Genomic DNA, 12,185 nt, shown 5'->3' on the forward strand with positions numbered 1-12,185 from the left:
GTTTTAATATGCTCAATTGCTATTTTTTTCAAAAGGACGCTGAGAAACGGACACCACTGCATGCGGCTGCCTTTCTTGGTGATGCTGAAATTATTGAGCTCCTCATCTTGTCAGGTAAGTTCACAAGGTAGCATTACTACATTTGTACTACCTAATTCTGAAGAGCAAAGTAGGGAGATTGGCACTTTAGTCTTCTGAACTTTGGTAATGCATACAGTTTTGTATGGAATCAAACCTTGTGCTTACTAAAAATTCAGGAAATAGTCGTTTGATGTATTCTGCCATTCATGCATTACTTTTAAGCTTCTCCTCTTCCTGTCCCTCCACAAAGACTTTACGATCTTGTTGGAAGAAAGCTATGAGTATTATCACTCTATTATTGGTATCTGGTTGTATAATGTGGAGGAAAACCTCTGCATTTCTTAAGAATCTCATATTTGCAAAATTTCTACAATTCCTAAGGCATCTGCATCCATGGAAAACATTCGCTGATACATGGTTGGATTTTTGCAGAATCGGTGTCTCTGTGGACTTTTAAAAAAATGGTGGCCAGGAACTGATTTCAGGATTCCTGGCCCCATTCTCAGCACCCCCAATTTTGCAGCATAGGATAAGAGTGTCATGCGTTCCATCCGGCACTCCTAACCTGTCCGGCTCTATTGCAGGGATAGACAACTCCCAATCCTTGCAATTTTGTAGTTGGACCAGCTTATCAATGCATCGTCATTCACAGATCCTCAGATTTTTGAACCATAGCCTGGAAGAGAGAACGTTTTGAAAGGCAAGTTTGAAGGGTATTACCCATGTCCCCTGTATTAACTTGTGCTCCATCACCATCTCCAATGATTTCTCATATCCTCCATGCCAACTTATCCCCTTTTACACATCCCAATGGCCAAGCAATTTGAGCACCTCTGCTCTACCAATGGTCACTCATATCCTCTATGCCAATATTTGGCACTTCATTATGCATTTATCCGGTAAACTCTCTGTACAGAACCAGTTGTGCCCCGAGCCAAACAGTTCTAGTTCAGCTACAACATTGGCACCTATCTGGCAATGAAAATTACCCAAGTATGTTTTGTCCACAAAACGCAGGACAAATCTAACCACCCCATCAATCTACTTTAAATAATCAGCAAACTGATGGTAGGGATCATCAACTGTGTTATCAACCAACAACAATCTGTTCATTAAGGCTCAGTTTGGATTCTACGAGGGCCATTCATCTCCTGACCTCATTATAGCCAAGGCCCAAACCTGGGCAAAAGAGTTGAACTGCGTTTGACATCAAGTCAGCATTTGACAAATTGTGGTATCAAGGGATCCAAGCTAAAGTGGAGTCAGCGGGAGTCAGGGGGATAAAAAAACTTTCCACTGGTTGGAGTCAGATCGTGCACAAGGGAAGATTGTTTGTTTAGATTGTTGCAGGCCGATATCTCAGTCCCAGGACATCATTACAGGATCTCCTCAGAGTAGTGTCCTAGGCACAACCATTTTTGTTACTTTATCATTAACCTTCCCTCCATCATAAAGTCAGAAGTGGGGATGTTTGCTGATCAGTATCATTCATGACTCCTCAGACATTGAAGCAGTCAGTATTCATACGTAGCAAGACCTGGACAATATTCAGACGTGGGCTGATAAGTGGCAAATAACATTCACACAAACACAAGAGAGAATCGAACCATCTCCCCTTTACATTCAATAGCATTACCATCACTGCACCCCTCACTACCAGCATTTTAGGATTTATGAATCACCAGAAGCTGAACAAACCAGTTGTAAAAATGTTGTGGCTGCAAAAGCATGTCAGAAGCTGGGAATTCTGCAGTGAGTAACCCCCCCGACAAAAGCCAGTTCACCATCTAAAAGGCACAACTGAGGAATCAGATGGAATACTCTCCACTTGCCTGAATGAATGCAGCTGTAACATTTGAGAAGCTTGACACCATCCAAGACATAGCAGTCGGTTTGATTAGCAGCCCATCCACACCTTCAACTTTCACTTAAGCCACCACTGATGCACTTTGGCAGCAATGTGTATCACAAAATGAACTGCAGCAACTCACCAAGATTCTTCAAAGCACCTTGGAAATCTGTGACCTGTAGCACCTAGAAGGACAACAGCAACACCTGCATGGGGACACCTCCATCTGTACATTTCCGTCCAAGTTGCCCACCATTCTGACTTAGCATTGTATCAACGTGTTTTGCTGGGTCACATTCCTGGACCTCCTTTCCTTACCAGCAATGTGCGTGTACCTACACCACATGAACTACACACTGGTTCAAAGAGTAGGTTCATCACCAAGAGCAATTGGGAGTGGATAATAAATGCTGGCCCATTCAGCAAGGCCCACATCCTGCAAAAGTATTTTTAAAATGCTTGCAGTTTTGCGATTAATATTTTAAAGGATTGGTGATTGACGCTGTTGTAGAGCTGTGCCATAAGAAGTTTATGAAACAAAGTTATGAATGATTTACTGCTTTTCAAACTGACCCTCAGTGAACAGTTTGTTACTGGTTGATAACACAGTTGATCATCCCTTCCATCAGTTTGCAGATTATTTACAGTAGACTGTTGGGGTGGTTGGATTTGTCCTGTCTTTTGTGGACAAAATATACCTGGGCAATTTTCATTGCCAGGTAGATGCCAGTGTTGTAGCTGTCCGAGAACTGTTTGGCTTGGAGCACAAGACTCCAGTAATATTGCCAGCATGTCATCAGGGCCCATAGTATTCAATGCCTTAACTGCTTGGTATCACATGGTGTGTATTGAATTAGCTGAAACCGGTATTTGTGATGCTGGGGATCTCTGGAGGATGCCAAGATAGACCATCTGGCTAAAGATGATTACAAATGCCTCTGCTTTATCTTTTGCATGGATGTGCTGGGCTCCTCTAAAATGGAGGATGGGAATATTTGTGGACTGTCCTTCTCCAGTGAGTTTTTAAATTACCATTCAAGACTGGATGTAGCAGGGCTACAGAGCTCGGTCTGACCTGTTGGCTGTAGGATCTCACAGCTCTTTCTATCATATGTTACTTTATTTGGCATGCAAGTAGCCTTGTGCTGTAACTGTTCCTGGCATGCTTTGCTGCACTCTTTACTGTAAGAATTCTCACAACACCAGGTTGAAGTCCAACAGGTTTTTTTGATATCACGAGCTTTCGGAGTGCTACTCCTTCATCAGGTAAGTGGTTGAGTGACACTCTTCATTGAACCTGGGTTGATCCCACAAGTTGATGGTAATGCTAGAGTGACAGGATATGCTGGGCTGTGAGGTTACACATGGGCTATGAGGTTACATATTATGGTTGAATATAGTTCTACTGCTGGTGATGTTCCACAGCACTTCATGGATGCCTAAACTTGCTAGATAAATTCAAAATCTATCACGTTTAGCATTTCGGATGGATGAGCTAAATATGGTGATAGATAGTCGGAGCCTGAACAGGAACACATTGTAACACTTCAAAGAGTTAGATTCAAAATCCTTAATGTTGATGACATAGATTAGAGATAGCAGTTTATAGTTCATGATTGTTCCAATTTGAATTATATATTCATGAATCTTTTGTTGATGTCACTTGCTTTAATTTAATAACTTTAAAAGGACTGTAACATTGTAGTTTTAAGGAATAATAAATGGTGGTGTCCTTAATCCAAGGTACTGAGGACACAGCAGTATGTGAGATTATTTTCAATGCACAAGGTAAAATTGTGTTTGCCATTTTTATTTTACAGGAGCCCGTGTTAATGCTAAAGATAACATGTGGTTAACTCCTCTTCATCGGGCCATTGCTTCACGCAGTGATGTAAGTTTTCTAACCAGACAATTTGGGAATGACCTTTGGACATTTTGGAAAGAAATTTGAAGGATTAAATTATCAAATTAATATCGTTGATTTGTAGAACTTTGGTTGCTACTACTGGTGCAGATATAAATGGACGTCACTTAATGTAAAATAATTTCTTATTTTATGTTGCTATGCTTTTGTTCAACTTTGTAGGTTAAATATTTATGCATAAAATAATTTATGGTAACCACAAGTCAGTTACTTTGGGCTCTATTTCATTTTTCTGAGTGACAAACTAGAAGAAACTACTGAATTTGATCCTATTACAGGTGAATGCATCAGAATAAATTGTGATTTGCCTTGTGTGCATTTCTAGAACCATGACGCAAAGTACAATGTGGCAATTACATGTTTGTAATATATATAAATGATTTGGAGGAAAATGTAACTGGATTGATTAGTAAGTTTGCAGACGACACAAAGGTTGGTGGATTTGTGTATAGCGATGAGAACCATCAGAGGATACAGCAGGATGTAGATTAATTGGAGACCTGGGCAGATGGAGTTTAATCCGGACAAATGTGAGGTAATACAATTTGGAAGGTCTTATACAGATAGAAAATATACAGTAAATGGCAGAACCGTTAGGAATATTGATAGGCAAAGGGATCTGGGTGTACAGGTACACAGGTTACTGGAAGTGGCAATGCAGATGGAGAAGGTAGTCGAGGAGGCATATGGCATGCTTGCCTTCATTGGTTGGTGCGTTGAGCTTAAAAATTGGCAAGTCATGTTGCAGCTTTATAGAACCTTAGTTAGATCGCACTTGGAATATAGCCTTCAATTCTGGTTGCCACACTACCAGAAAGATGTGGAGGCTTTGGAGAGGGTACAGAAAAGATTTACCAGGATGTTACCTGGCATGGAAGGCATTAGTTATGAGGAGAGATTGGAAAAACTTGGTTTGTCCTCGCTGGAGCAATGCAGGTTGAGGGGACATCTGATAGAAGTCTACAAGATTATGAGAGGCATGGACAGAGTGGATAGTCAGAAGCTTTTTCCCAGGGTGGAAGAGTCAATTACTAGGGGGCACAGGTTTAAGGTGCAAGGGGCAAGATTTAAAGGAGATGTATGAGGCAGGTTTTTTACACAGGGAGTAGTGGGAGTGTTGCCGGGGGAGGTAGTGTCAGTGGATGCAGTAGTGACTTTTAAGGGAGAATGTAAGATGTGCCTGAGGTGACCACCTCAAGGTATGTATATTCCACATAGCCCCTTCCAAGTAAGATTAAGGCAGGAACCCGAGGCATCAACGTCTGCCGAAACCGGGGAATACACAAACCGTATGCCAAATATAGTCAGTATCGAGTCCTGCTGATCTCCGCTCCTGGGGCATGTCCTTGCTCTCCCTGCTTGTTCCTGACCCGAATTGTTTTTGACTGTGGCCTGTCCAGGTTCCCAGACATCCTTGCTGTTGGAGCTGTTTGCTGCAGCAGTTTAATTTAGAGCGTCCAGACATCTGTTGGGCCTACGATTCAGGCCATTGGTCACCTGGCCACACAAATATTAAGATTGAGCACAACTCTTTATTTATCTGATTTCATATGGTTTTGAGCAAAATTTCTGGGCAAGGGGTGAGAATTTTGACAAGCGTTTTAATCATCACCTTAGTCCTGGGTACCAAGTTAGATGTATACCCACTGTTACCCTGGCTGAAATCAGCAGCGATGTGGAGATACCGGCATTGGACTGGGGTAAGCACAGTAAGAAGTCTCACAACACCAGGTTGAAGTTCAACAGGTTTATTTGGTAGTAAACGCCACTAGCTTTTGGAATTGTTCCTTTGTCAGGTGAGTGGAGAATTTTGGTCACAAACAGGGCATATAAGAACATAAGAATGTAAGAACATAAGAAATAGGAGCAGGAGTAGGCCATCTAGCCCTTTGAGCCTGCCCCAATATTCAGTAAGATCGTGGCTGATCTGAAGTGGATCAGTTCCACTTTCCCGCTTTCTCCCCATAACCCTTAATTCCCTTGTCTATCAGAAATCTATCTACCCGTGACTTAAATATATTCAACGAGGTAGCCTCCACCACTTCAATGGGCAGAGAATTCCAGAGATTCACCACCCTTTGAGTGAAGAAGTTCCTCCTCAACTCCATTCTAAACTGCCCCCCCCCCCCGCCATTTTGACAGTGTGCGCTGTAGTTCTGTTTTCCTTTCTAAGCGGAAAGAATCTCTCTACCTCCACCCTATCTAGCCCCTTCATTATCTTGTAAGTCTCTATAAGATCTCCCCTCAGCCTTCTAAACTCTAACGAATACAGGCCCAGTCTATTCAATCTCCCTTCATAAGCTAACCCCCTCATCTCCGGTATCAGCCTGGTGAACCTTCTCTGTACTCCCTCCAAGGCCAATGTATCCTTTCGCAAATAAGGGGACCAAAACTGCACACAGTACTCCAGTTGTGGCCTCACCAGTGCCTTGTACACACAGTTAGAATTAGAATGCAAGAATTAGAATGTATTAGAATTACTGAATTAGAATGTAAAGACTTGCATTCTAATCAGTATTCTGTAAACTGTGTGTGCCTTTATATGCCCTGTTTGTGATCAGAACTCCCTACTCACCTGACAAAGGAACAGCATTCCGAAAGCTAGTGGTTTTACTACCAAATAAACCTGTTGGACTTTAACCTGGTGTTGTGAGACTTCTTACTGAAATCAGCAACCACAGCTCAGACAGGAATGACTGCTTAATCTTATTAAATTCCTTACAAATAGAGATAGCACAGTGGCAAGAATGCTGCCTCACAGCAGCAGGGACCTGGGTTCGATTCTGGCCTTGGGTGACTGTGGAGTTTGTATATTCTCCCTGGCCGCATGGGTTTTCTCTGGGTGCTCTGGTTTCCTTCCACGGTCCAAAGATGTGCAGGTTAGGTTGTTGACCATGCTAAATTGACCCTAGCATCAGAGAGATTAGCAGAGTAAATGAATGGGGTTATGGGAATAGGATCTGGATGGGATTGTGGTTGGCTCAGACTCGGTGGACTGAATGGCCTCCTTCTGTACTGTAAGAATTCTATGAACTTCTCAGATAATGAAGGATTCTTTGATTCATTTAGCAAGATGGGTCAACATTTAGGGTTGGGCTGATATGTGACACGTAACATTCAGACTCACTAGTGCCAGACAATGACCGTTTCCAAAAGAAAGTCTTATTATGTCCTCTTGATTTTTAATGGTGTTACCATTGCTAAAACCCCAGTATCAATATCTTGAGGGTTACCATTGACCAGAACCGTAACAGGTCAATCTGCATGAATACTGCACTGAGAAGCATGTCAACGTCCAAAATGAAGCAATCCACTTGATTGGCATCACATTTAATTCCTCAAATGTTCATTCCTTTCACCAGCACAGAACGGCAGCAATGAGTATCATTTTCATTTGGTGCCTTTTCAAGTTTAAAAGTTAAGATTTTCAAACACTTTATCACAACTCAGTCCTTTGACATAATGGACAGCCTCCTGGCTCTTCTCTGCATTGCTTCTGAATGTGTACGTTTCCCTGTTCTTTGGTGACTCCAACTGAAAGCTGTATTTAGATGCAGTGTAATGGCAAGATGTGTATTCTACTAATTTGGCATTTTATGCATTCAATATACATTTTTGAAAATATGCTTGTGAGTTGTAATTGCCATCCCTCATGGATTTTTTTTACTTAAAGCAAGCATGACTTAAGTGTGATAGAAAATAGAAAAAGAAAATAGAGCTGAAATTCCTTTTTGCTTAATTTAGTTTTCATTTAGGTGTGATAGCCTCAGCACAGAGTGGGATTATCGAATAACGTTGGTGTAAGCACTAAGAATGGCTTATTATTTGAAATAGATAGTGGCTTTTGAGTATAAGTTTTACTTGAGTCATTTTTGGCTTGAGTTCAGCATCAATGGCAACTTGTGGAATTGAGTTAAATTGACTTTTTTAAAAACTATTTGTTCCTAAATGAGTTTTTAATCACATATGGATAGCATCTGCACCATGAATTTCATAGTAACCTAGAAACAGGATTAAGTAAATTTGTCACTTAGGCTATTCTGCCATACATATTATTAGGGTTAATCTGTAATCTAACCCCACATATCTTCGCAAAAAAATTCGAAGTGTCAGAGAAGTCTGAAAACACAAGTGTTGCACAATAGTTTTTTTGAGTTCGGCACTGCAAACACTATCCCATATTATCTGATTTTCTGACAGCAGGGAGATTTGCACCAGTAGGGAGGGGGCAGAGCCTAAGTAAGCTGATGAAACCAGCTGTAACTTGCTTCCCCCGCCACCACACACCAACACAGGTTGCTGGTATCAGGACCCTACCCCCTTGGCATTGTCCCAGCACACTTGGTGACCAGCTGGGCACTGCTAGAGTACCCACTGCCCAGCTATGCCCCAACCTCTGATCCCCCCGGCATGTGGAGATACTCACCGGCGTGATGTTACGCTGGCGAGCGAGAAGGTTCCATGGCAGAGGCTGTGCAGGAGCAAGTAAGTTGTCTTGCATTTATTTTCAATGTTTCTGTGCCCCTTTTCGCCAGCAAAATGGGGCCGGAGGATGAATTCTTTTAATTCTTGCGCACGATCTTCCCAATTCACCACGCCAATCGACTGGCATGGTGCCCACTATCTTTGCCCCAAATGCCTTAATACCTTTGGTTCACAAAAAAATCTACCAGTCTCTGGTTTAAAATTAACCTCATGTTAATTGCACTTTGTGGAAGAAAGTTCTAAATTTCTACCATCTTTTGTGTGTAGAAGTGTTTCCTATTTCCACTCCTGAAAGGTTTGGTTCTAACTTTAAGACCCTAATCTTAGATACCTCAACTCTATTTCGAGGGATTTCTCTGTATCTACTCTATCTGTTCACCTTAAACTTTTATCAAAGCATCTCTTAATCTTTTCAATTACAGGAAATGCAAACCTAGTTTGTGTAATCCCTTCTTGTAATTTAACCCTTGGAGTTCATTTGTCATTTTGGTAACTCTACATTGTAGATTTACAAGCTCAATATATTCTGCCTAAGGGATCATGCTCAGAACTGGTCACAGTACTTCAGGTGTAGTTAAACTAGTGCTTTGTATAGCTATATCCCAATGGTACATTTCCTCCGTTTCCTAATTCTGGTATCAGTGGCCCATGAAATGGACACCTCTCTTTCCCACGCCAGTCATTCAATCATGTGCTCACCTCCCTAATCTACCTCTGCACCAATTTGCATGTGGCAGGTATTATAGTCTAATGTAACCCTCTTGGTGCTTTAATTTAGTTCCCATTTCCTTGTGCTCTCTGAATATCATGACCTTAGATAAATCTGATAATTTGCTTGAGGTTCCACTGTTACAGCCACACAAGGGATTAGAAGCACTGAACTTGATAGCATTAGAGTATATTTAACTTTGGAGTTAACATTTTGGAATTGTTGCATAGAACTGGAACGGGTTTCGGAAGCGTAAAGTACATCTTCTGTTCAGTATACCGCTTGCATTAGTTTTGCAGTGGTGGTGATAAATTGTAAACTCTGGCTCATCATCAGTTACCAGTATTTATATCCAATTATTGGCTGTGGTAAAGCCATAAGTTGACATCAATATTCTGGAAGTCATGGAACACTCTTGTAAATGCATGGTAGAAGTCATCCTCATGAAGCCAGTATTTGCATTTTACAATGGATAGCCATCTATTCCCATGCGTTTTTGTTTTGAATAGGTGGTGAAGAGATCAGCCTTTGTGATAGTTTAAAAAATGAGCTAAATAGCACTGCTATAGATTGTTTACTACTGAACAATGACAGAAAAACAGAGGTGAAATAAAACAGGAAATTCTAGAAATACTTAGTCTATCTGACAGCATCTGTGGACTGAAAAACAAAATGAATGCTTCAGACCAGTGGCCCTTCATCAGAATTAGGAGTGCTTAGCAACAATGGATCAGTCTTTAAGCTTTAAAGCAAGACAGGTAAAGTGGAAGAGGAGGGGAGAAAGAACAAATGGGAAGGTCTGTTGGGTGGAATATAGGAAAGAATAAATGGCAAAAGGGATGATAGTACAAGGCAAAATATTATGGTGACGGGAGAAGAAACAAAAGCGGGGGGGCACCAGAAGATCCTGCTACCAATCAATGGCAGGCCACTTCCCACTGCTGAGAAACCTGCTGAGGAGGGGAGTGGGGGCAGGGGCAGGGGGGGGTCCCGCCCAACAGTTGTATCTAGAGCAAGTGTAAATGGGAAAAGCAAAATCAGCTTCTAAAAAAAAGTGAAAGCGATAAAATTGTTGCACTCAATATTGAATCTGGAAGGCTGTAGAATACCACCTTGATTTTAAAATTCTCATTCTTTTTTAAAATCCCTTCTCCTCTCATTGCCTCAATTCTGATCTCTGAAATTCCTCCAGATCCACAACCCTCCTATCTACACTCCTACACTTATGGCATTCCTGATTTTAGTCACCTCACTATTGATGGCCATACCTTCAGTTGCCTCGGTGCTAAACTCTGGAATACCCTCTCTATCTTTTTTTGACACATTTTTTCCTTTAAGATACTTCTTAAAACCTACCTCTTGGACGAAGCTTTTAGACATCTGCCCTAAAATGTCCGTGTGTGACTTGATGTTATATTATGTTTTACAATGCTCCTGTGAAGTGCCTAGAGATTGGTGCTGCTTGAATACATAAATTTTTGTTCTGAATCAAAAGCCTATTGCATCTCTAAACACTCCCAGTTCTGACAAAGAGTCATAGACATCACCAAAACATGAACTCTCTCCACAGATACTTTCAAACCAAAACAATATTTCCAATATTTTCTGTTTTATTTCAGATTTCCAGCACAACCAGTTTTTGCCCTTGCAATAGATGGATTGGCTTAAATAATATAATGTCTTGTGTTTCAACTAGTCTTATGTCTTAAGAAATGCTGATTCTTTCAGGAAGCAGTTCACGTTTTGATCAAGCACTCTGCAGATGTCAATGCTCGTGATAAAAATTGGCAGACACCATTGCATGTAGCTGCTGCGAACAAGGCAATGAAGTGTGCAGAAGCAATCATTCCATTGCTTAGCAGTGTCAATGTTTCTGATAGAGGAGGCAGGACAGCCTTGCATCATGCTGCTCTCAATGGACATATAGAGGTACGTCAAACATTGTTGGTGTTGCATGGTTTGAAGGAAAGTGGAAATTGGGATTTGCACTTGCAAGTAGATGTTCATGCTGTAATCAACAGTAAATATTTTCAATCCTGTTCTATTTGAAATGCTGCCTGCGTTTTCAACTTTTGACTGTGTAATAAATAAAGAATGTAGGATGGACTGGTTGCTGTTGCAGGGAAAAGTAAAAATCTAGTGAATTGGAAGAACTTCAATGATAAGAAGGGACTATGAATGAAACTTAAGACTGTAATGGATAATATGAAATGGTAGACTTGTTACAGTAAATCTATAATTACCATTTTTCATAGCGGAATTAGGGAACAAAAAAACAATGATACAAGCAAATCTAAAAATAAGGTAAAATAAGCATCTTTAGTTAATTTAATAGAGCAAAGAACAACACAGCACGGGAAACAGACCCTTCGGCCCAACGAGTCTGCGCCGCCATTTTAACATTGTGAGTGCCCTCTTCTACCTATGACCTTTGTCTATGCCTATTGGACTCCACAATAAAGGAACCATAACCAGATTGAGGGGCGACTAATTTAGGGACAATTTATTAACACCAATCAGCCTAAGAGCACGTTTTTTGCGGTGTGGGAGGAAACCGGAGCACCCGGAGAAAACCCACGCAAGCACGGGGAGAATGTGCAAACTCCCGCAGACACTGGCCCAAATCCATGTATCTGCACAGCAAACAGTGATAGTCACTGAGCTGTCATGTTGCCTGTCAGATGGTCCAGTTTAAGCGTACAGCAACGACGTGAAGCACTAGGCAACTCTCGAAGCAACATCCAAGAGCAGTCCTCGCACGACCCACCACGTGTTTGCCCCTTGTTGGACAACAAGGTGGACCGAATCACCTGTGGATTAAAAGAAAAGACATGAATAAACATGCACAACTTACACAGACATTCACGGAATCCCCAGAAGCTCAGAAGTAAGACAAGTGAGCCATAGAATATGTTGGAAGGTCCATAGGAATCAATTGATTCCCAGGAACGTCCCAAGGATCTTGATCCTTATTTAGAACAGTCTCCTGTATCCCTCCATCTCTAGTCCGCTCATGTGCCTATCTAAGTAAACCTTAAACAACTCTAGCGTGCCTGCCTCCACCACCCTACTTGGCAGTGCATTCCAGATATACTATAAGTAGGAAGATGGTAATGGAGAGATTAGTGATATTTAAG

General features: G+C 41.4%; 1 protein-coding gene across 7 annotated transcripts in view; it reads left to right on the forward strand.

The window, feature by feature from the left end:
* Positions 1–12,185, forward strand: part of LOC145349995 (serine/threonine-protein phosphatase 6 regulatory ankyrin repeat subunit C-like) — a 239,820-nt gene that overhangs the window by 93,127 nt on the left and 134,508 nt on the right. For all 7 annotated transcript variants that reach the window (XM_080198786.1, XM_080198792.1, XM_080198791.1 and 4 more), the window contains 3 exons: positions 36–114; positions 3,751–3,821; positions 10,777–10,977. In XM_080198786.1, coding sequence (XP_080054912.1) covers positions 36–114; positions 3,751–3,821; positions 10,777–10,977 — 351 coding nt within the window. The remainder of the gene's footprint in view (positions 1–35; positions 115–3,750; positions 3,822–10,776; positions 10,978–12,185) is intronic.

Source organism: Carcharhinus amblyrhynchos, chromosome 11 (genome assembly GCF_965287045.1).
Source record: "Carcharhinus amblyrhynchos chromosome 11, sCarAmb.v2.hapA, whole genome shotgun sequence".
Lineage (NCBI taxonomy): Eukaryota > Metazoa > Chordata > Chondrichthyes > Carcharhiniformes > Carcharhinidae > Carcharhinus > Carcharhinus amblyrhynchos.